The sequence below is a fragment of the Sander lucioperca genome, chromosome 21, assembly GCF_008315115.2.
Source record: "Sander lucioperca isolate FBNREF2018 chromosome 21, SLUC_FBN_1.2, whole genome shotgun sequence".
Lineage (NCBI taxonomy): Eukaryota > Metazoa > Chordata > Actinopteri > Perciformes > Percidae > Sander > Sander lucioperca.
In genome coordinates, this window is record NC_050193.1 from 26,266,184 (window position 1) to 26,292,034 (window position 25,851).

The window sequence follows — 25,851 nt, forward strand, 5'->3', positions numbered from 1 at the left end:
ACAAAGTTACAAAATTGTTACATTTCAAACACTTTCATCTGTTCTGATTAAGTTCTAAGAAATAAGCACCAATTATGATATAACAATAACAATCTTGTTTCTATTTTTTTTTTTTACCTTTTTTATAATTGAATTTCCTTGTTTTCTCACAAAACACGAAAATTATCATATGATCATAAATGTGATCTCACAGGGGTAAATGGCAAATATGAACCATAAATGATGTATATATCATTGTTAATTGAGCTAAAGTAAACATCTGTTAAGTATTTTTACATAAATTGTCATGGCTGTATTGATTTAAAAGCCTTATAATGTGGTGGGTCCACCAGACCCGGGAACATTGGCTGTGTAACAAAAAATATGAACACTACACAAGGTTTAAATAAGTTACTAAAAACTAATATGCTATGCTATGCTAATCCTCATTGTGTTTTCTGGAGGGTCATTTGACATATTTGATATACCAATACATATCAGCAGCATTTTGGACACCTGCATACTGTGCAGAGGTGTTTGTCAGGACTCAGCGCAGTTAGTGATTTGTTGCTTTGCATGTACTTACGTATTACAGATACAGTTTATTTGAAATCACTACCACAGTGCTCCTCTCAGGATACATATATTATTTAAAAAAACACAGTTTAAAGTGACTTATATCCTGTTAAAGCCCTGCCCTCTACTGGATTGAAAAAAGCACAGCATATAACAGTTAATAAGCGTGTATATCTAAATGAATGAATCCACACAACGTCTTGAAACAGCCAACACCAAGTTGTGTAGCTGTGGTAGAAAGATAGTGGGAAAAATAATATATAAAAGAATAGTTCAAGTAGTCCTTTCTTGATTTTTTTGGGGGGCTAAAGAGAATGATATTGCCCCAAGCAACTGCTATGTAATATGCCTTCCATAGAAACAGTCAAGCCAAGCTCTCTGTCCTCCTCCTCACTAAATTTATGAACTGATAAGAGCCCGCCACAGGAAACCTCTTCCCATTCCACTAAATAATGGAGCATGTGGAGATTTGTCAGCTTTTAAAACAAGAAAGAAAAAGAAAATGAGGCAAAAACTGAGATAAAAGCTAAGATTGCCCGACTGAAATTAACTTTGGGAAGTGTGGTGTTGTATGTATGTATGTATGTATGTGTGTATGTATGTGTGTGTGTGTGTGTGTGTGTGTGTGTGTGTGTGTGGGGGGCTTGCAGAAGCAGACAATGCTTCTTATGTCTGCACTTGTCCATTTATTGAATTTTTATCCCGGTGCCTTGCTGTTATTCACCAGCTTGTTGCTAAGTTACTGCCACCCGTGTCCAAGAATTGCCACGAGAAGAAATGACAAAAATAGAGAAATAAGTAGAAAAGCTATAATAGTCAACTGTTCTGCTGGCATTAAGCTCTCAGTGTGGGTGGATGGTGCAGGTAATACACTGGGATCAATCAAACCCCCTCTCCAGTATTGACTGATTTGGATCTATTGGCTCCAAAGCCTTCTGTGGCAATCACCCCCACAGATGAATGGCATTTTTGGAAGAGCATAGCGCCAGTTGCCCTGAGTAAAAAGCTAGACACTGGGTCAGATGGCAGCCAATTAAGACTGAACAAGAAGCGAGGATGTGGGCTAGAGGAGGAAAAAGGGATGGAAGGGTCCTGACCTGTGTTGCAGATCTATCTGGTGCCCTTTAAGCTTTTCACTGAGTCTCAGAGAGTCAATATTAAAACGCAATCATTCTCAGACAAAATCAGTGTTTGGTTACCCGCAACCGGCTAACGCTTTCCTGCTTCGCTGCATTTAACTGGCGGGTGGGAGGGTCAAGTGGGGGGACATGACTTTTTTCTCACTCAGGTGAAGGGTTGGCAGGCTTATGAAATGTGCCCCGGAGTCGCTGACGTGGGACAATGTGTATTTGTGTTGTGATGCCTTGCTATCGAATCTGCCTTCACCTCCTCTAGCCCCTCCGGATCTGCAGCTTACATTTCCCTCTCAGGGGATGACAGTGTTTATTTGGAGAAAGTAAAAATAAAGAGAGAAAGAAATAACTGAGGATACATGAGGGATGGAGAGAAGGAAGGAGCATATTTCTGTTGTTGTTTTAAGTGCATCCAGACTTCAGAACTGTGGGAAGTCTAATGTAGCCTGCTGTTTAATATAAGCGAGACACCTGGAATGAAAGAAGTTGAAGGAACAAAGGAGACAGAATGTGACAAATAAAGGGAAAGAAGGGACAGAGCAGCATAGCCTGCATTACTGAGATGTGTCTAAATGGAAATGAGGTTAATGGGTGGCGGCTGGTGGAGTGCATGAGATGTCTGTACTGGAAAGGATTTTCTTCAATCAGATTGGTGAAATCTGTAATCTGTTTCTCAACAAAAGACTTTCACCATTCAAATGGACGGCTGCAGTAGGTGCACACACACCCACCCACCCACACACACACACACACACACACACACACTTAGTCGAATATCCCCCTACAAATCAAAGCATCAACTCCAATAACTTTAATGATGCTTGTTTAGTGGGGTTGATGTGGGGCACCACTCTGCTGTGGCAATGTGTCCCTGCAATCTGTATCAGTGTGTAATTAATGACTGTATTTCTCTCTGTGTGATTAGGAGTCCCAAAGGTGACAAGCACCTTAAGATCAAAACATGGCTTCTAACACTTTCCCTGCTATTTGTGATACTTGGTCCATCCATATACGCACTTTTGTTAACCTACACTTTACTCGCCTTGGTGTTTCCTGGCATATAACATCACGCACGCACACGCACTCTCCAACACACACACACACACATACACACACACACACACACAGGGACACGGCAGCTTCCTTGCAGTTCTGTGCGTGCTTTGATCAGCTAATAAAGGGGCATCTTAGGAGGAATCTGTTAATTGAAAAGAGGGAAGTTGTGAGGAAAGTCTGCTCCCTCCGGGGTGGAGGGGCTTGAAAGGGTGTGTCCACTTTGAGTCCTTGGTCATGTCAGCCCTGTGGCAGCACCACGCACAAAAAGGACGTAGGGGTAAAGAGCAGAGGGGACGTGGGTGGGGTCAAACACCACCTCCTTGTTGCTAGGGATGTCTTCACTTAGTTTGTGTTGCTAGGCTGCCAAATCCCCCATGTTAAGTGGAAACGTTTCCCCCCTCCTCCATCCAGGCACCTCATCGCTGCCTCCCTCTCCTTCTCCTCCAAACCAAAATAACTTCACCAACCATCTGTCACTGGGCTCACAGGTCTACTGTTGCTTAGGAACAAGTCAGACACTCACATCCATGTCTATATGCATCCTCATATGAATATATCTTCATATACAGTTATACCAACAATAATCACCGGTTATTTAAATATCTCTTTCTGTGACTGGTGTATCAATGAAATGTGCCGCATTCACAGCAAATCCTCAGCCTGATACTCCAAAGAGTCTGAAGATGTAAATCAGCCACAGGTTCTTCCATTTATGAAGCTTCTAAAAGGGGAAAAACTTCTTCAAAAATACATTTAATAATGATGTGGCAAATTTTCAAAAGATTTGGTAATAAATTGAAAGGAGTAGCATGTTCATTAAAGTTTCATTAAAGGTATTGTTAGGTTTTAACTGTAGTGAGAGGATTTGTATATTGACAGAGAGATGAAGTGTAAGTACAAGCTACTTTCCATAATCACACTGCAATGAATAATAGAACAGAATCAAATTGTGCAGGATTGATTTACATGCTGCCAATTAATTTGCAGCAACCAAATCCTCAGGCTAATGAGATTACTTGATCGTATTATACACAAAAAAACGCTCCTTATTCTTCTGTTATCAGCCATTAATGAATGATCTGTAAGTAAACCACCTCAAGGCTTATGGAAGGTATTTGTGGATGGAGCTAATCATTGTTTGTACACAAGCTTGTCAGTTGGTAGCTGAAAGCTGCTTACCTAGACGTCAGGAGCATCCCAAATTGAATTTCATATTCTTTGTTTTTAGACAAACAGCAGATTAATTTGACAGGCTCTGCAGACAAGTCTTGGGGACTCGTTTCAAAATATTTGAGGCAGCTTTTTATCAACCTGTTAATAATAATAATAATAATAATAATAATAATAATAATAATAATACATTTTATTTATTGGCGCCTTTCATAGCACTCAAGGACACCTTACAGTTAAAACAAGCAAAAATACAGTTAAAAGTTGAAGTTCATCAGTGCAATTTCACATCAATATAAGTAAAAGTGAGGTATTAAGATAAAATAGGAGAATGCAGTTTCTCTTCTGTATCTTTTAAAGAACAGTTGAGAGTGTTTATGTACAATATAATTACATACTTTATTTATATAGCAGCTGTTATCCTTTGCCGATGTAATTGGATAATACATATTAAAATTGGTGCCAAGATAGTTAAATAGTTTCTAACTTGGTTATAGTACCTCATTTCAGTGATTTTAGGGCCCTTCCCCCTTGCAGCAGTTACATTTCCATTAAAATCTGATGAGATATTTTCATAAATTTGTAATGTTTGAAATTTTAAAGCACAGACTAGCTGTGTCAGATTATTTTCAAACTTACTGGGCAAGTATCCATCCATCCAGTAACAATCTGTGTTGATGTGTAGTATCAACACAGATTATACTCATCAGAAAAAGGGAGAATCTTGCAAACAAGTCAGAATTTTTAAACAAGTTTCATGTATGGGTAGAAATCAGCTCAAACATGTATAAGTTATCTAGTAATACAATCACTGGAGTTCTTTTTTAATTACAGGTAGGACATTAATTAAGTGCTGACCTAAAGAGAGAGAACTACTTTTTGAGCATCCCAAACTCATTGCCATTTCTTTTTAGTCTGATAATTTAGAAAAATGCAGAGATAGTATTGGGTAATATAGACTGTTAAACCAATAACAAATGCAGCCTGTCAATACAGTACAGACCTCATAAAATAAAACCTCACATTCTGCATGCAGAAAGAGGTGGGGGATGAGGGAGAGAATACTTCTGAGAGAATGTTATTGTAATCAGGATCAATAATGATTTGAAACTTTTGTATAGTATATTTGCATCTGGAACATGCTTACCCAAGGCTCATATTTCTTTACAGATCAGGTTGCAGGGGTTTCAACTCCACTTTGGTAATGGTGTCCTAGGCAGCTGCAATAGTTACACACGTTTTTTACATTTTAGACCCTTTTTAGGGGGGCTCAAGCCCCCTAAATTGAATCTCAGTCCCCCCAAATCAATTTTGGTGCTTCAAGTGAGAGTTTGTGAACTTGTCTGTTAGTGACAAAGGACAAAAAAGTACAGATTCAAAGGGCTTGAAACAGGTTTAATATCCTGTGTCGCTGTCGCCGATGCTACGCACCTGTAACCCAGTCAAGGAAAGGGTTAACAGAAACGTAGTGTCGGCCAATCAGAGGTGGTTGTGCCAGACTCCCGCCTTTGGCTGAGTCTCTATCTAATCTGTCAGAGGGAGAGCAGGAGTGCTGTTGTGAAGTTTAACGTTGGCAGTCCCCAGAGAAGAAGTTGGTAATTTCAAGTCGCAGATTAAAACCCAAAGTAAAACGAAAGCAACTAAAATTGATGAATGTTAGAACATTGTGTCAAATTGGTCGTTATTACTGTGATTTATGAAGTCTCAGGTTTAGTTAAAAACGTTAGCTGACGTTGTTGTTCAGTAGCCAGCTCAGAGAGTATCGGTTAATGAAATTACTGATTTAGCAGGGGGGGTTAACACTTTTGCAAGGCACTGTATCCGTGTCACATTCTCATTAGGGGCTGAGCCCCCCTAAAGGTCTGATCCTAGAATCGCCCCTGGTTACACACAACACCTGAAAGACAAAGTGATGTTTGAATAACACATCCAATAAAAACAGAGAGCCGTCTGCTTCTCAATGGTTTTAATTACAGCTGCTGCCTGAAAGGAAAAAGCAGAGACAGCGAAAGCAGAGGAGCCAATATTTCTGATAAATATTTACCATGGTTCAATCATAGATTATTAATTCATGTCTTCATTTCTTAGTTATAGCTGGCTGTGCCTATATTGGTCTATCTCTCTCTACGTAACAGTGACATTTCCCTCAGCAACAGACATTAAATTCCACATAAATACCTCTCAAAGAAGCAGATGTTAATCTGCAACTCATTTGGATTCTAATTGAACTGAAGGCTTTCATGTTTTAAAATGATTTTCAAACACTTTTTTGATTTGACTGATTCAAAGTTAATGTATGTCTGAATTTGGTGAGGCTTTCAGGCATTATTGATGTGCATAAATGAGTGCTACCGGGGCACACTTAAAAATATCCACGTTTAAACTTGTTCTTTAAAAGCAAATTTTCTTGAATTAAGAGACTAACACAATATATCACTTGTTTGAAATACATTCACCTGTTGGAGGATATTTTTTAGGAAACAAGAATGCACATGATTCCCAAAAAAACTTACTACACTACTGGAGATAAATAAATAAAAAGAAATCTGGGAGAGTAAAATGTGCATCTAATGTTAAATTCTTATTTTGCATTAGAAATAGATATAATTTACGTCAGTAGCAGTTATTCACAAGATAATAGGAGGAAGATCAAATAAAAGGTAGACTGAATTACAGATTAAGACTTGTTCAAATAAAGTTTTCTTTCTTTCTCTTTTTTTGCACATCAGAGCAGCAGCGAATAATCGGAGGACCTCTTAATACCTCCCCTGGTGAGGAGTGGTGGTTTGGTCAACGGGGAACTCATCATCACTTTAAAACGCACCACAGACTTGGCACAGAAGAAGCGCTCGCAGGCGAACACAGGCGCAAACAGACTGTCTCTTATTACAACGGAGGAAATACGTTTTGCACCTTGCGCACTGTCTAAGAAGACTCACTTAAAGTCAGAGAAACGTAGACTTTGAGTTGAAACTTACTTTTGGCTGCACCTGATGCGACGCTGTTTGACTGCGGTGATGTGGATGAGGTCATTACGCACTGAGGCTGTGGCAAAACTCGTTGTTTTCCTGTAGAGCTGGACTTTACAAGCGTATTATTTTTGTGTTTCTTCCTCTTATTTTTGTCTGAACAGTCACATGACGCTAAGTTTTACTTGGAGTCTAGGTTTTGTGGTGAGACTGTGTGTGTGCCTGCCTAGTGGAGTCTTTTTGCTGATAACCCGCAAGGAAACATGAACTTCTCCTTGTTCGACGTGACCCAGGGCGCGCTGTTTAACGGCAGTCAGACCCTCGCCGGGACTTTGGCGACATATTCCGGCAATGGAACCGACAACGTGGTGACCGGCGACGGTGGAGGGTCCCTGGTGCTGGTGCAAGACGAGCGCAAACTCTTCGTCATGCGTGTGGTGCAAATCGCGGTGCTATGCGTGTTGTCGCTTACCGTAGTGTTCGGCATATTTTTCCTCGGGTGCAACCTGATGATCAAATCGGAGAGCATGATTAACTTCCTGGTAAAGGACCGGAGACCCTCTAAAGACGTGGAGACGGTCATGATCGGGCTCAGGTAGAGCACGGAGAGCAGGTACTGTGGAAAACTGCAGCGGAGATCCGGTGTGAGGATCTGGTGCGCGTTTCCTGCCGCAGGTCAAGATCTGTATCTGCATGTACTACTCAAAGACGCCCCATCTGTTTATTAGTGAGGAAAGATATGCAAAAACTTTACATTTCCTTCCGAAAAAACGACTACAGGAAAGTAGTCTAGTGACCAATGTTCGTGCGTAAAGTTTGTGCGTAAAACACGGGAAATTGTTTACACGTGGGCCGATCTGTTGAATCTTTTGAGTGAATTTAATGTTGCCAAACTGAACAAAGTGACAAACATGTTTACAAGCTGTTACCTCATTTTTTGTTTAGTTAGTTTTTCTTTTTTTTTGTAAATTTGAAATGATTGTTCATGAATAGTTTTAAAACTGTCAAAAAGCATGATTGTGAATTCTTATAGTTCCACGTCTTCCAGTGTGCTATATGGACGTGATGGACATGTGGGTATTCTCTATACAAAGTATTTTTCTTGGTCTCGTTTGGTAAATACACTCTAAATACTGAAATCTTGCACGTTTTTCAAAAAACTCCGTCCTAGCTTTATGGAGTGGTTCTGGTCCTGTTTGGCATGCTCGCTTATTGATCTGTAAAGTGATTTTTGGACCTGTTTTGCACTTTTGAAATCACTGATGCTGCATGAATTATTTTGTACCAAATAAAAACTTTGCAGCATGCAATTAAAACATTGACATTACCATATAAAGCGTTGCAATCTGTTCATGAAACATATCATGTCAACACTGAAATGAAATTGTTTTCTTCCAATAGTGTGTCTTGTCTTTCAACTCAGAACTGAATCAGTACCATACCAATCTCTAAAGAAACATGTACTATTTTACATTTTAATTTCAAACTCAAATCAAATCAGACTTGTGAAATGTTCTCTGATCCACCTCTCCCTTCACATCTAATCAGATGTGATATTATAGGCACAAGATGAAAGCATTAAGTGAATACATTAACTCACTAGTAGGTGCACTTTTAAATGTAATAGGATCATATTTATTAATATTAAAGGAGTTACACAGAAAAGGATATTTTAACTAGTTCTAGCTGAAAATAAAGACAACATTTGAAGCAGTAAGGTGAAGCGGCACATCACACTTAATACCTAATACTAAGTAGAAGGAGCGTGGCATTTATTGCAGCTTCATATAGAAAGGCGATGAGAGGCCAGGTTGAGTTATCCATCTTGTAGACAACAGGCCGAGCTCATATTGGCTTCATGGAATTTAATCTGATCTCTCTGAAGAGTGACCAGCAAATAAGGAACATCCAGGCTCACCTTGACCACTTAACTTCCCAGCAACCCCCACTGCATCTTAAGAGTTTAAGTATGGCATCCAGAGCTAATGTTCTTCTTTTGTGCCATCAGCGAGTGTGCAAAAGAGAGCATACATGTGAATTAATATAGCAGTGAGCGAACCTACAGTATATGCAGGTTATGCAGCATTAGAAGGATTTCACACAAAGAGGACATACAGCGACATCCATGAGGTGTGATATCATTATTCTTTGTGCCGCTGAGTGTCTACACATTGCACACACCTCTTTTCTTTCTCAAGAAAAAAAAAACTTTTTACTATTTCTATTACACAGAAAGTGTCATTGTAGGTGTTAGATATTACTGCAGGTTACTATTGTATCCAGCTCAGCATTTTGGTTCTATTTCTATTTCTATCTGCATACTCTCATCCTTGTCTCTTGTGCCCTACTCAAAAGCAACCAAAGTTCTCATTATTATTTCAGTACTTGTTAGGAGAGCTGGGGTAGATGAATCCTTACAAACACACCCATGCATCCACACATGTGCCTATTCACCATGCACACATCGGACACTGATGTGCAACAGACCAGCAAATTCCTAACTCAACAACAAGTTTCTCAGAAAAACAACATTAATTAATAAAACTCCTTAGATAATTAGACTTTAATAGCTGAGAACTTTACAAACAATTTCAGACAAAACACATCATGCATGCGTATGAAAAATACTATGTTTTTTAAATATGTTTACATGTTTGTTTTTTAACCTTTATTTAACCAGGTAAGCCACTGAGAACAGGTTCTTATTTGCAACGGCGACCTGGCCAAAAAAAGCAGAAGCGTACAAGACAACATATAGTTTCACATTCAACAAGAAAACAGAATACAATAGGCTACAAGGGTACAGATTAAGTAGGCAGTTCTAGCCGGCACAAAGTGAGGTGTAAGTAAGTCGATAGCTATGCGAAAGTGGTGTGGTGATAACATAATATACATGAAATAGACAATCTATAACATTGCTGAGAAGTAGTAAAGAGTCAGAATACAGATGCTATGTAAATTATGGTCAAGATGGTGTTGTGGGTCCAGTGATCAGTTATAACGCAGTATATATAAATAGATAGTCTATATGAGTGCTGAGAAGTAGTGAAGTCAATATACAGTTAGTGCAATATGTAATCTAGTTAGTGATGTGGATCAGTAATAACACAGTAAACATGGACAGTCTGTCAAAAATGCTGAATGTAGTAAAGAGTCAATATACAGTTATTTGTCTAGGTAGTGAGGTAGAAGGTAGTGAAGTAGAAACACGAATAACACAGTATACATGAAAAGACGGTCTATATGAATATTAAATGTGAGAGAGTCAATGTACAGTATGTGCAAAGTGTGGACTGCTTAGTGATGTTGAACAATCGTAGCACAATATACATATACATATACATATACATAGACAGAAATATTTAAATGCTGAGATGTAGTAAAGAGTCAATATATAGTTAGTGCAGGTTGTGGTCTGAATAGCAAAGTATGACAACAAGGTGTTGCAACAGTGGTGGGGAGAAATACAGTTTTGCATGCCAGGGCTGGTGCAAGGTGCCAGGGCAGGTGCAAGGTGCAGAAGCGCGTAAACAGATATGAGCAAGGTGCAAAAGCGCGTAAACGGATATGTGCAAATGTGCAATGGGGCTTGTCAGAGACAGTGGGATAGGGTGTATAAAAATAATACATGAATGATGAACAATTAGCACATGCAGTGATCGGACAGGAGCTTGGTCAGACGTGCTTTAAAGGCAGTTAGTGGGATAAGGGTTTTGAGTTTCAGGGGTTTTTGTAGCTCATTCCAGTCGTTTGCAGCTGAGAACTGGAAGGAGTGGCGGCCAAAGAAGGTGTGCACTTTTGGGGTGACCAAGGAGATGTAACTGCTTGAGCGGAGGTTGCGTGGGGGTAGGGCTATTGTGACCAGTGAGCTTAGGTACGGCGGGACTTGGCCTAGCACGGACTTGTTACTACTACAACCTGTGTGTTAAGTGCATTATTGTTGCTTTTAAGTTTTCGGAGCACGGCAGAGAGCAATTAATATGAAAGCAAAAAATATTTTTTTACACTTACAAAGATCAATGTAAGGACACTATAAGCATTTGTATAAACAGTAGGCCTGTGATTTCACTTGCATATAAACAGATTGTTTACAGAGAGGAGGTTAAGGGGTCAGGCTAAATTATCTACTGCAATAAATTAAATTATTTTGGTGAACAGAACTGCTATTAAGACAATTTATGGTAGTTCTTTGTAAGCCTCACCTTTGCTTTCGTAAGCCTGTAATCCTCAGGAAAAAGAAAACAAAAATTGGTATTGTTACCATAAATACTTGTTGGACACAAAGAAGCATGCAGTCCTTCATACAGTTATTAACTTGTTACACGGAAACTCAGATTAAAAACATATTGCACAGTAAGTCAGGCATTGCCTTAACGCAACCCCCACAGGGTGAGTAGGGGGTACAGTTGGGCGAGCTGAATGATTCAGAGGGCCCACTGGGGTCCTGGAACATTGCAGGGTTTATACATGTTTATTGTTTTGCTGTTGTCAGGTGGCTCAAAAGTCTTTTTCACCTATTCAAATAGATCTGGTGTTGTGCTCATTGAGGCCTGTTTCCCAGGTTGGAAAACCCAGTGAGTCCATCAGAGCTTTGTAGGCAGGAACGTCGAAATATCAGAATGGGAACGTCATTTTTCTGTGCCAAAACCAGAAAAAGAGCAACAGGAAAACACCCAGAAAAAGCATGGACGAGATGGACACAGCTACTGTATAACATTTTGTAAGATGACTTACAGAAATAACAACTCTACTGTTGGCATATTTCTTCAATTATGATAAGTGTTAACTACTTGTAGCAGCCAATACCACGGACCATGTATGTATCGACTGAAAATGACTGCAATAGGATACATCACTCACTGACATTTCAGCAAGACTGCAAGCATAGAAACATAGCAGCTTGCACCCAGCATACTCAGTGACTACAGTAATACAAAACAAATCTAGTTTTGATATCTAGTCTTTAACAAGCTGATATGTAAAACACCCTCACTTAATACTGCACAAAACAAACACAACTATTAGCACTAGCACTGAATGTTGCAATTGACAACTGATTCTTCGGTGTCTTGTCACTTTCTTACACAAAAGTCTTTTCTCTTGACTTGGCTGAATGTCAGTTAAAATGACTCACCATCTTGCCTGAGATCCACTTAAAAGTTATTTCTCTCTCGCTCTCTCTCTCTCTCTCTCTCTCTCTCTCTCTCTCTCTCACTTCGGAGGCAATGTGAGTCGCCCACTACCACTGAGCATATGCTAAAGAGTTAGCATGTAGCACCATCCATGTCCACAATCTGTTGTGGACACAAGGATGGTGCTCGCTATGGTGCTTCTCTTCACAAATGAAATGATCTGCAATAAACATGGTATATGTTATATACAGTTATGGGCCCACAAGTTGGACTGCTGGACAAGGTTGAGATGTAGTTAATTATAATAAGTGCAAGAGGAGGATATTAATAGGATAATGTTCCAGTGGCAGTGCAGGAACAACACGTTTACATGTTAACCCTTCACCCCAATCAACTGTCTGCAGTTGTGCAGGTTTGGTGAGTTTCAAAGTACTTTTGCTTGTCACGAAGCGTCATCACTGACCTTTTACAACAGAGCCGCACAGAAAATAATGAACCGTGCAGTGGCCATGAAATCATGACAGAAATAATGGTGATTAAACCGGCAATGGCATTCAGCACTCAAATGTAATAGAGATAGCTCTTCCAAAAAGCTTGTCTTTGAGTGACAATACCTTATATATCATTGTGAAGGTCTCTTGTTGTGCTTTGCTTTTTTACCAGGAAAATCAGTCAACGATACAGATTTGTCAACTAGGCGACACTGTGTGTGAAAGCCATTTTTAAATCCCTCAGTATTTTTGATTAGAGGGCAAGATACACAAAAGATCTGTTCTCCATGCCAACGCAGGTCCCACAAGGATGATGTGGCCTTTCTCGGCTCCATTCAATGTTTCTAATGGGATGTGTTGTATTCAAAGGAGGAAGCAATAACAATACATGCAATGAAGTTGAGGAACGGAAACCTTATCTCATGTCTTACACAGGTGAGTGGATGTAAACACTCTTTTCTCTCCCTCCCTTTGGTACACACGGACACGAACGCATGCGTGCACACACACACACACACACACACACACACACACACACACTAAAGTGGTATGACTTGGCAATCATTTCAAAGGGAGTCACATATGGCATCTACACTCAAATTATAGCATGTATTTTTCGTTCATTTTCCTTGAACACACAATGTTCGCTAAAATGTGATTATTTTCTTAAAGCAATTCTTTTCATTTTTATAGTTGCTGTGAGAACCCTCACTGGCTTGAGCCCCTTGAAACAGATTTCCAAAAAACACTAAAAGTACTGCAAATCCACAGTCGTCCACACACACACACACACACACACACACACACACACACACACACACACACACACACACAGACCTTTTCTCCACATCACCCCAGGCAAATTGTGCCGCATCCAATTCAGCAGGGAACAAACAGTCCTTGCATTCAAACTCATGAAATTTTAAATAAATCTATTATGTGCAGGCAAATGAACAAACAAAATTGCCTCATTCTTTCCATTACCCACATCACTATGAAACTGGCAACAAACGTACACATATGCACATACACACACACACATAAACACTTTACTCAATTAACGCATTTCGAACCATCGACAAAATTATACACCTACATCATTTCACACTCACCAATGTGTTTCTACAGTATGCTGCTCTCAGTGTGAATGTGAGCATCATTTACCAATGTGACTGTTGTTGATTTCATAATAATATCGTGCTGTCAGCTCTAACCCCAAGGTATTGTTCAGTTTTTTAGGTAATGTGACTTGTCACTGTGCTTTTTTACCCGCCCAGTCCTGAATTTCGTCTGGCAGTATGTCAGTGTGATCTCACTCCAGCAGCTCTGTCTCTTTCACTCCTGATGCCTTTTATCTGTCTGTACTCTCAATATTTTCTATGAACTATGAACCAGCAGTTGAATTCATACAAGCATGTCGTTTGCCATGTAATAATGGATGAAGTAAGAGATAATTAAGAAACACAAGATGGTGATAACTAGGGTATCATCACCGTCACCTTCTTGTTGTTTTTAGAAATAAATTACGTAGAAATGTGGCTCTGGTACATACAATGAATTTGCCAGTGAAAACAGACAACACCAAAAGCTCTATATTTAAAAGTAATTAATTTTCCTCCTTCTTACTGAATTCTTAACAAATGTGGACACTTACTGTATCTGTGTGCTTTTTAAAAAGCATAATATTAATTACAACCGTAATCTGAAGGAGGTAGCGGTTTTACACTAAAAAGGTGGTACTCCATTTTGTATGAGTCATTACAAACAATATGCAAATAAATACTTTGTATTCACAGGTTTATGTCACAGGAACTGCACTAAAATTAAAAAAACTAAGAGAAAGTCAGTGGTGGTGTGATCTTTTGCAGTACAGTCCGATTCTGCTCTGCAGCTTTTCTGCATTGAGAGAAAAAGAGGCAGAACGGTACATCAGTGTGTGACTCACTGTTACAGATAGTTTATGATTTAATTGAGGAAATCATACACTATTCTAAATTGAATTATCTAATGAGCCTCTGACACGAAGGAAAGTTTTAGATGGAGCATAATAGCACAAAGGCTCATAGTCTGTGCAGGCCTTCGGCAGTAAGGTTAAATCTAATTCTGATGAGGAATGGCGAGTCATACGTTGCACTAAACCATCTTTCATCTCTGTTTCTGTATTTAATTAGGGATCACGTCCAGGTCAATGCTGCATCTGGATACACACAGAGACCCAGTCAGAGCGAGGAGACAGCTTGGCACTGGGGATGTCAGATCAAAACAGAAAAAGGGAGCTTGGCACAGGTTGTGTGCGATTAAGTCAGCATTCAGAGAGGAGCACTGGAGAGAGGGAGTTGAGACACAATGACACCAGCTTGGCTGCCTTAGATGGAGACGATCACATCGGCTCCCCTTGAGGGCTGCATCCTCTCAAGGGGATGGTGGATGTCTCATCCCATTGATTTTGACTAAAAATCCCTTGCATTGACCATAAACTGATGTACCGTTCTGCAGCATCATTACAAACCCTTCCCACTGCCTACGACACACCTCCCCCAACCACTTACATTTAAAGATAATTGGTGTCTGTTTCTAACTAGTTTATTATGTATTAATAAACTCAGAGTGTGCATAGAGACGTGTTAATTGGCTCAAGTTCGTGGTAGGCACTATACAAAGCTTGCCCACAGCCAGGGAAGGAGGAGGTGGTGGCGGGGAGCGTCTGTCAGTCAGCCCTCCATCCTTAGGGAGAAGAGAAAAAGAAGAGAGTGAGAGGAGGTATATTCAAAGCCTTATCTCACAGTGCTTTTCTGGCTCTCTTTCTACCTCAATCCTACATCCCAGACAGTGGATCGCCAAAGACAGAATAACATCCACGCTCTATGCCCTGTCCTTCACTCTATTTCGGCTAATGTCACTCTTTTGCTGTCGTCGTCGCTAGATATCATCTCTTTTTTTTATCTCCTCCTGTTTGTCATTATGTCATTGCTACCGAGATGGCTCCAAACTTCTGCTTTCCTAAAAGGGTTGGGGTGACATTGGATGGCCCCTGATGAGAAGGTATGGAGCCTTTCTAACTGTCCAGTTGTTCCAATTTAGAGATGTATTAATCACTCCACAGGGATCATTTAAAAAGAATTACAACACAACTGTTAACTTATTACAAACCCACAAACATTCACTGGACTGCATCATATCACCACTAGACAATTGAAGACAGTTGAATGGTGTCTTTCTTGAGGCTGTGAGCAGTGAACATTTATCAGAAACAGACGAGGCGAGAGGTAGAGGATGACATTAAACCTTTAACGTATATCGATTGTACTCTTCGCTGACACTATCTAAACAATCCTCGCTCCATGCCCATGCACACACACAAACAAGTGATTGTTAACACACATACACACATTTCTACCAACACATACTGTAAGGGCTGCAGGGTGGTGTTGCCATAGGAACGGGGAAAGGTAATGGCCATGTTCTTGAGCTGATGCCGCAGGGGGTGAGGGGCATGGGGGGTGAAAGTGAGTCAGACTTATGGACTAATGATAACAGCTTTAACTGCCATCTTACTGTCACCATCCCCCCCGACTGACAGTGGCAACAACTCCAACACCAGCGTTCTAATAGAAAAAAACATTTGAAGAAGTTCTAAGCAACAGTGATGCCATGCCATTTGTTTTTAATGCCTTCAGCAGAACTCCCGGCTAATATGGTTAATGCGGTTAGTTTTGATGCGGAGAGAACTGCTAGGCATCTTAATGCATGGCTTTCCATCTTCACCCCTTGGGTATGATGAATAAATGATCACTAATGCAATGAGCTAACCCTTTAACCAACACTGAGGATGACCATTTCCGTGTGTGTGTGTGTGTGTGAGCGAGTGAGTGTAATTTAATCATACCTCAGCAGCCCAGTCTAAGTGGGCTGTCTAAGTGTCAGAAAGCTGCAGGGTCTCATTCATATTTGACATATGTCATATGCATATATGGTTCCTGATATATACTAATACTAACCTCAATATTCAGAGTGAGCTTATATCATGACCTTCCTTACTTTACTTCATTTCAGGGCTGGTATGGTTTAAATCAATATAACTGAAGACCTAATTATTCAGGCTGGCATTTAGTTAATGTAGTTCACTTTTATCTTTTACTACTTTTATATCTCTGCCTTATTTTATTGTCTTATCTTTTATTCTATTCTTATGAAATTATTTATCTTGTGTATGTTATCTTTTCTCTGTTGTTTTTTGTTTTTAATGCCATACTGTGAAGTACTTTGAGCTGGATTCTATGTATGAAATGTGCTATACAAATAAAGTTATTATAATTATTAATATTATTATGTGTCGCAGTATGGCAGTGGTGGTATGTAGCACATTACATTTACTCAAGTACTGTACTTAAGCACATTTTTTAGGTAATTGTACTAGTATTTTCATTTCATGCAATTTTATACTTCTACTCTACTACATTTATTTGGTAGCTACAGTAAGTAAGTTAACTTTCAGATTAGGATTTTACATAAAATTCAATTTCAAAATCAATTTAATATAACGTATTGATTAAGCTACCCAACAGTATATTACGTAGTTAAAATTAGTGTCACGTCAACATCACATCGATTAAATACATCAACAATTTCCAGAATTCTACAAAATGACAGCATATGATATATCATCACAATATGATCCCAGTGAAAGATAATCATTTCTGATACTGAAGTTTTGCCCAGCCTTACTTACTTTTTTTGTCCAGGGATGATTTTATTTGCAATTTAACATCTTGAACATTCACAAGATGTGGATTGAATTTCTGTGGTAGCATTTGTAAAGCACTTGTAAAAAAACATCTGTTGATGGGCGTGGGCTGCACTGGATAACAGGATGAGAATTATCTTTAGGCCACTCTGCCAATAAAACATAGTTTATTAGTTTCCTCATCTCTCAGAGTTGTTATCACCTGCTGCTGCGGTTGTTCTTATCTCCCCCCTTCCTCCTTCTCCTCCTTCTCCTCCTCTTTCACCGCTTGATGCTTCCCATTGTGTCACTTTACCCACACAATGACAGGGGGGCTTTTAAAAATAGAGATGATCCCCCCAGATTACAGCGTTTTAATTACAGAGCTGTAGATGCGACGGGGGTGTAGAGGCCCCTGCCACTGACAGTGAGTGGGGAGGGTTGAGGAGGGAAGGAGAGTTGGAAGGCAGATTGGTACAGTGAATGTAAACTGTGTGCTAATTAGTGTCGTCTGCCATAGTGAAACTCTTAGGCTCTAACCGTCTATTTTTGTTGGGGATTGTTGGTTGCATTCTAAACACACACCAGTGGCCACATCATTGTTATTTTTAAATAGTAATACCAGAAAATCACCTGTGGGAAGACTGGGGGCAATTCAAAACAACTTTATCACACTCAACTATTACAATCAGGGCACACACCTATAGTTTGTTTGCTTTGGTACAAATCAGTTGATGAGTTTGTAAACTTGGAGCGATATGTCCTTGGTTAGGTTTCGTTTCACATCTGGAAAAATCCAAGCTTACCAAGATGCGTCATTACAAACCACGCAAGAACGTTCACTCTGCTTATTGGTCAGATGTGTCTGGGGTGGGAGCAAGAAAGTAAATACAGGAAGAAGGTCCTGTGTTCTAGACTAGTGAATATTTCGTTCATCTCCACCGTCAAACCAGCTCATTTCATTTAAATAATCAGACATGGTTTTGCGAGCGTTTGCTCTGGTCACCGAGACTTCACTCTGCTCTGACGATGTCTGTCTCCAACTCCGCAGTCTATTTCTGTGATAGAAACACTGCAAGCTGCTACAGTTTGCTGCTCTGCTGCATCGCAGATTGCTAAACACACCTGACTACAGAGACATTAGCTCAGACTTGCAGAGTACATATAGTTGGTGCGGTTCGAGTACGGATCACGTTCTCATCACAAACAAACTGCTCCAGAATTCGATTGAAAGCGTACCGAGACCACCTCTTCAAGCAGGTCTCGGTACGCTTGTTTGGTCCGCTTTTGGCACGCACCAGAGTTTGATTGCCGCGTTCTCACCTGCCCAAACGAACCGCACCAGCGGGGCAAACAAACTCTGGTTCGATTCAACCGAACTAAAGGCTGTCGTTGTGAAAACGCCCTTACACCTGCCCAAACGAACCACACCAAAGAGTAAAGCGAACTCTAGTGCGATTCAACCAAACTAAATAAGGCAGGTGTGAAAGACCTCTTAGAGTAAACCTTTATTTTAAAGCTGAGTCCTTTGCAGCAGCCCTGGTTCGGTTTGCTGTCATCCCTTCGCTCTCTCCCCCCTTTCTGGTCTGTCTACTATCACAATTTAATAAAATAAAAAAACAAGAAACGGCCAAATGGTTTAAATTCAGGGTTTTTCCTGGCACAGAATGGGTCTTTTAGGGAGAGACTACGCACGGCAGTAAGAGATTTTCGGTCCGCCTACCGTATTGACAGAAATGTATGCATTTACCTGTTATTTCTGCCCATTTAATAAACAAAAATGTATATTATGCCTGAGTAAATAAACCTCAGTTAGTACAGCCTGACCCTCCTATTCAAGTTCATGCTCTGCTTGTTCAACTGTTGTTTGATAAATAACTCTTAAACACATTTAGAGAGGATTTGAATTGCTATTTTTATTCTCAGTTTTTACCTTTTTTTTTTTTTGCTGGTGATTTTGTAAAACCTCTTTGGGGGGGGGTGCCAAACATTTCTCTATGCAGGAAAAACCCTGAAATTGTTTGTAGAGTATGAATATCTAAAATGACAGATGTCCTTGTAATTGCTTATTACAGTTACACAGTGATAGTGTGTAAATTAAACATGTATTAATTGATTATATGCATGCACTAATCGTTGTAGGTATATGTATGCATCACCTGGTATAGGGATTTCATCAAAACAAATGAATCAGCACAAAGTGTATGTTATTGGTATGTATGCTGTGTCATCAAGCATTCATTAACTATACACTAGTAATGGGTTGTCTATAGGAGGAAAAATTGTTTCAACAAATACAAACACACATATATAGACCACAACATAAACTTATATCTCCTTCTTACAAACCTTACAACAATTATGTGCTAGAAATCTAGTAGTAACTGTTGTTGTCCTGATAATAAATTGTAAATGGTAAATAGGGGGGTACAATTTAAGTGTTGCTCATTTAAGATGTCCATGTTATTTTTCTAATCCAAACATATCCGTTTAATCTCTAGGTTGTTGATTAAGGATGTAGTCTATGTTATCACCTGTTTTAATATTGTAGCTATTATACGCAGCATATAAATATTGTATCACGTAACTAAACCACATGCCATAATGTTCTCAGCACCCTCTCTGTCTGTGTTCACATACTTAGATAGACAGATAGAAAATGTCTCCTTTATATAATTTTAAAGTTTAACCTAAATGAAAAGCAATATAAAGATGCCTCAGTGTCCCAGTTGCACACTACATTTTAGTGCAGGGGAAATACAAAGGCTATACTTAGAAAAATGCCAGCATGCAGATTAAAAATCACTCACAAAAATCTCTTAATTAGAAAAAAACAACTTCTAATTAGCATCATAATTGTTATTACTTTTCAATTGTTTGTTGATTACTTGATGACTCATACATTACCTCATTTCAGACTATTAGTATCTAGAACACCTACCTAAGTTTTAAATTAATTTAAATTGCAGATATTTTTCTCTCTCTTGTTTAATTAGTGTATAAAAAAAAAAAATTACATCCACTGTGATTCACCGTTGAAAAACAGTAAAACATAAAAAAAAAAGTCCTGAGTGGGTGGATACTTTTATAGACAATAGTTTTGGATCTTTGAGTTACCAGCTGCTCTGCTTTAAGCTTCAGAAATGAGATTAATTAAACAGCCTGTACTACAAACTGTAGGTCAATGTAGATCACAGACGGAGGTAGTGTGAGAGAGTGTGTGTGTGTGTGTGTGTGTGTGTGTGTGTGTGTGTGTGTGTGTGTGTGTGTGTGTGTGCATATGCAGACTGTCGCTTGTGTTTTGGCACCTTGGCAACCCACTACTGTGTGCCTCTGCATCTCAGCAAACAGGTTAGAATTACATACTGAGCATAATATCAGCTGAAGCCCTCACATATGGCGTGGACAGAACATATTTATCCACACTTTGAGCCGTATGATCCTTTTCATACATTTTCTGTAAGTGTGCATTATTTTAACTCATTCTGTTCTATGAGGTCATTAGGCTGTCAGCTAAAGCTTGTAATCTTAGCAACGACTAACCTGCTGCTCTCGGTTTAGCTCAAACACAAAACCAATCACTGAGCTTTATGTCATAATACAATTGTTTCTAGTATTACAAGAAGTGATGTTTTTAATATTGTTTGCATATGGGAAGATAATCCTTTGTTCTTTTTCCTTACTGTGGAGTAGAGCTTCACCCCGAGTATAGAGGTTATATATAATATAGTTTATTCTCAGACTCTGTGCCTCCAGGCAGAGAGCCTCATTACAGTCTTATATCTCCTTCCCAGGCTCCTAACCAGCCCACCACTATCTTGCAGCAGCTCCCAGCGACCATGATGCCTCCTGGCTCTGCTCCTTCTATTAAACCTGGTGGTCACGTCAAGGAGGGTACGACAGACTGTCATCAGACACAAACTAAGTCTCAGGATTTCACACTCACTGCTGTTCTTGCCTATCTGTCACATTACTAGCTTGATAGCAAGCACTCAGATATATTATTTATGGTCTACTCTAGAGCTTGGACAATTACATAAAATGTGAGTTTGTATGTGAGAGTGTGTGTTAAATTCATATCCAAGTGCTGCATCAGGTGTTAGTCAGCCCGGTTTACAACTTTTAAAGAGATAATTCAACTATTTAAAATAAAGTTTTGTAAGTCAGTGGCATTTAGTTTAGAGATTCAAAGGTTAAAATATGGATTTTGGGTTATAACAGGTATAATGGCTGCCTAAACCCCGCTTCTGTTTCACTTTGAGTTGACTCTGGTTATAAAACAATCATGTGCTATAACATAAACTGAATTCATTTAAAGCCAAACTTGTGGTTCGGCACATAGCTGCATGAAGCAACTTTGCATTTCGGTTACATTTGTTAAAAAAAAACCAACACAAAAATCATGTATTTTGATGAGCGGTTACCAGATTTCATCAATATCCCTCTTAAATCCTGAACTTTCAGTGATTGGAAAAGTGGAATGGAGATGGTTTTATATGTTCAGTTTAAACTTGTGTGCACTAAAAATGGCCTTACCAATCACCAAATTTCTCTTGGGTGTGAAGTATTGATCCGCAAGGTCTTAAGTATTAGAGATGGTACATTCTTCTTTATTACAAACACACTTGCTGGCTGATATAATGGTTACTATTCTACCTTTAACATTAATTGACTGCCAATTAGCTGCCACCCTTCTGAATTTATTAATACTACTGCAGTGCTCATTTAAAACGGGCCTGTTTGGAACAGGCCTATTGCTTGACCTCTAGTCTGGTATTGTTGCTTGCAGCTTTCTCCAGAACCATTGTACCCCGAAATATCTTACAGAGTATGCAACCCAACTGTATACTAGTGGCTTACTGTGTATATCTACTTCATAGGAAAACATTACTACTACTAGTAGTACATACTACTACATTTACCTGACAGACAAAGGCAGATTTCGATTTTACTTACAAAATATCACAATTAAATTATGATGAAACTATCTAGCATCATATTAGAGTTGAATGCTCCACCTTGAACAGACATTAGGTAAATTGAAGTACATTGTGCTGATACTGCCTCTTTTTTAACTTGAAGTAAACATTTGAATGCAGGACTTGTACTGTGCAGTATGTCTAGTTTTACTATTAATAGTTAATAGTTTTACTTCAGAAAAATCATTTTGTGTATTTCTTCTGTGAAATATCACAGTTTGTCGAGTTACTGAATGTTGCATCACTGAGCTAACAAACGACTGGTGCCCAGAGATCAAATTCATATTGCCTGGAAACAATTTAATAATTTATCAGGGTGACAAATATTTCTTAAAACTTACACAGCCACATATATAAAACAAGTTTTTAAGTGACAGTGGAATTATGATAACTTACAGACTTTTCTGAATCTTGGTCAGAAAATGTATTTGTATTTCTGGGAAACAGTAAAATAATTTTGCGAGGTAAGTCAAACAAATATTGAGTGACAAGGTGAGAAAACTCACATTCACCACCTCGGTTTGACACATTGTGGATTAATGACCTGGTCGCCTCGAGGAAAGAGGACAGGATAGCAGGCTGATACAATAGATGAGACAATCGGAGGACCGTCAGATAGTGCTGATTGTGCTGTGTGTGTGTGTGTGTGTGTGTGTGTGTGTGTGTGTGTGTGTGTGTGTGTGTGTGTGTGTGTGTGTGTGTGTAATATTTTCAATATGCAGACCTTGTAGAGCTGATGATGATCCAGAATGCCCAGATGCACCAGGTCATCATGAATAACATGACCATGTCGGCACTCAGCTCGTTTGGATACTCCAGCCCTCTGCCGGGCCCTGCGGTGGGTACCAGACAAGGATCAGGGTAAAAAAACTTAGGGGTTTGACTTTTAAAAAACATCGGTCATAACTTGTGATATGAAACTGAGTTTGAGTATATCACCTTTATCTTGATATAATAAAATGTAGGAACAAGTTCAATGAATTCTACTTAGCTTTAACACAAAATCAAATTCTTCCACTCACAGATGTACAAACAATATGTGATTTTATGCAGCGTCCCAAAGTTTCCTCCCAGTGCACCTTTGATGTCTTGAAACTCAAATGTGAAATCATGTTTTAAGACATCAACATTAAGTTACACATACTTTGTGGGCTGTCTGGGTGTAATGTCGGGTAAAAAAGTTTTATCTATTTTCATTTCAGCTGACATTTTTAAATTGGAATTTAGAATCCACCTTGTTGTCATTCCTTAAGTTTTTTTAAAATAAGTAACAAAACAAGGTTTTCTTTCTTTTCATTTATTACAGTAAAGACAGTGTCAGTGAACTAAAACTTAAGCAGTGACAACTTAGTAATGATCTTAGTCTTTCACTCAAAAATAAAGCTGGGCTTTTTTCTCCATCACTATGTCAGGCTCCCAGAGATCTGGTTATAATTCAAGAGAACGAGGCTGACCCAGAGATACACCACCACTATTACCAGTCTATGCCTTGCATATCCTACCCTGCGTGGTTCCTGCCTCAGGCCACACTGGTCTACCAAGACCCCATCAAGCCCCCCTCTTCTCCTCCACACAGAGACAGGTGATCAGAACCCCTGCATGTCCATTACATTTCATGTGGCAACTCATTACTGATGGCCAGTGGCGTTTTAGGTGGGAAAAATGCTTGGGCAACAACTATTTTGGACAGATGCAAAACCAGAAAATTACACAATTTATACATTTGACATAAGTTAAGAGGCTATTTCACATTTAGCATAGGTGAGCACATACCTGTTCTCCTCAACTTTCTGTTATACAGTATGTGTCCTGCTGCTTTCTAGGTTGGTAATCCTCTCAGAAACAGGTTGAGATCCTGAACGAAAAACTGGTCTTGACGAGGTACCATCCCCTCCGAGCTACACACACCGGAAGCAAAATTTCTCTGACAAGCTAGCTTAATATTAGCAGTTAGCCATTTTTCCTGGAGAAGTACTCCACGTCAAGTATTTTCACCAGCGATTTGGTTGATAACAATAACTCACCCCGCAGCTGGTGGGCACCAAGGTGTTTGATCTAAAACAAATTCAAAAGGCAGACTTTAAAATGTGTTCTGTATAAGATAATCCACATTGTTACTAAATTACTAAAAGAAACGATTCCCAACCCAACTATTAACTAGCCAATGACGACAACGGTGCTTGGCAAATAGCCAATCAAATTGCATGGGGCAACAGGCAATCAGCCGCACTTGGGCATGCGCATTGTTGTTTTCCCACACTCGAGGCACTTGACATGAGCTGTTGTTCTCTTAATACATCCATGCTGTTACGCCTGTTGAGCCCTTTGATGTAGCCAAGCACATAAACACCATTTTAAAAACTATCAGCCACTGACATTAAATTGTATAATAATGATTAATAGATACATAGCAGCAGCAACCGAGGATGTTTATGTCATGCATTAATCCAGAATTATAGAATGTCAGAATAAATAAAAAGTCAAATGCACATTCATCATTCTGAAACAGAAAGGATAATCCTAACTAATCAGATTTCATTCCTGTATCAAATCAAACTATTGATGTGTTTGTATCAAATCCATATACTGTATAATAATAGGCTGAGACATTTTTTTTATAGCAGGCACCAGAATGTAATTTTGACAGACAGAGCAAGTCTATGAGGTTTTGATTAAAAAAGAAGGGACATTTTCTCTACAGAGGCTCCACTGTGTGAGGTAGATTCAACCTGTGTATTCTTCCATTAAAATCATTCCTGAAATGGCTCAAACTTACATGCTTTGAAGACACTGGGTGTTCATTACTGCAGGTGTGGAAGGATCTTACTTTAAGTGAATCAGTGTGTTATGTTGTAGATTTGATCATCTTAATAGCCTAAAGTGCAAAGATTAAGCAAAACCTGATAGGCATATACAGCATTTTAATGACATTTCTATGTACATTTTACATCAGATGAGCTTCCAGGATGATTGTTTCAGGTAGAAGGTCCACTTTTAGAGATAGTCTATTTGTCTTGCCATATCTTAAGTTGAGAGAAGAATTTAATTTTCTATTCTCTCTCAGCTTGTTCCCCTCCCGAATCTCCAGAATACATCTACCATCCATTATCAAATCTGTATATGAAAGGAAAAACTATTACTTTATTTACTGTATATCATTGATCATTGGGCTTTGGCCTTGTTATCATTGCCCATTATACTAGGTAAATAAAACATTCAGGAGATTTAACATTCATTTATATTTTTGTGTTTTGTGTGATCAGGTCTGCTCCTCCTTGGTCGGTAGGAGCCGATGTTACGCCTGCAGCAGCTATAACCAACCACACAGCAACACCCAGCCAATAGCCAATTAACACGGTCTGCTCCTGTGATGTCACAGGGCCCTTCGAAGCAGGGTGACAAGAGAGGTGCCAACAGCAGGCTTCACAGTAATTGTGATGAGAAGGGTACTGATTTGGGATGCTGCTAATGATTATGGTGCTGTTGATTATGAATGGCTTGAAAGATGAGTTCATCAGATGCTTTAGATGTGTGTAATGTTTTATTTATTTTTTCATAGAGAACAACAGTGCTGTGGAGGCAGAAGCAGAGAAAAAGATAGAGTGATTACTATTCACTCACCAATTATGTTTTTGTATGGGTT

General features: G+C 39.2%; 2 protein-coding genes and 1 long non-coding RNA gene across 3 annotated transcripts; 2 read left to right on the top strand and 1 right to left on the bottom strand.

Moving 5' to 3' along the window:
• The first annotated feature begins 6,695 nt into the window (after positions 1-6,695).
• rprml (reprimo-like) lies at positions 6,696-8,222 on the top strand. The gene has a single exon (XM_031319086.2). It carries the CDS (start codon positions 7,147-7,149, stop codon positions 7,480-7,482), a length of 336 nt encoding a protein of 111 aa, XP_031174946.1. The 5' UTR covers positions 6,696-7,146; the 3' UTR covers positions 7,483-8,222.
• A 4,677-nt stretch (positions 8,223-12,899) lies between these two features.
• On the top strand, positions 12,900-23,794 carry LOC116064024 (uncharacterized protein C21orf58-like). Its single transcript, XM_031319085.1, has 4 exons — positions 12,900-12,941; positions 21,024-21,123; positions 22,931-23,046; positions 23,621-23,794. Exons 1-4 carry the CDS (start codon positions 12,900-12,902, stop codon positions 23,792-23,794), a joined length of 432 nt encoding a protein of 143 aa, XP_031174945.1.
• Positions 20,722-24,358, bottom strand: LOC116064025. The gene is made up of 3 exons (XR_004896128.1): positions 23,982-24,358; positions 22,933-23,041; positions 20,722-21,102 (listed from the first exon to the last, which is right to left on the bottom strand). It is a non-coding gene; the product is annotated as an uncharacterized LOC116064025 (long non-coding RNA).
• Positions 24,359-25,851: the final 1,493 nt, after the last annotated feature.

Bases quoted from the DNA above. Each gene is read 5' to 3' on its own strand.
- LOC116064024 (XM_031319085.1), top strand. From the start codon at position 12,900: ATGAAGTTGAGGAACGGAAACCTTATCTCATGTCTTACACAG. The intron at 12,942-21,023 runs GTGAGTGGATGT...TCTCCTTCCCAG, and splicing joins TTATCTCATGTCTTACACAG to GCTCCTAACCAGCCCACCAC. The intron at 23,047-23,620 runs GTGGGTACCAGA...TCACTATGTCAG, and splicing joins GCCCTCTGCCGGGCCCTGCG to GCTCCCAGAGATCTGGTTAT.
- rprml (XM_031319086.2), top strand. From the start codon at position 7,147: ATGAACTTCTCCTTGTTCGACGTGACCCAGGGCGCGCTGTTTAACGGC.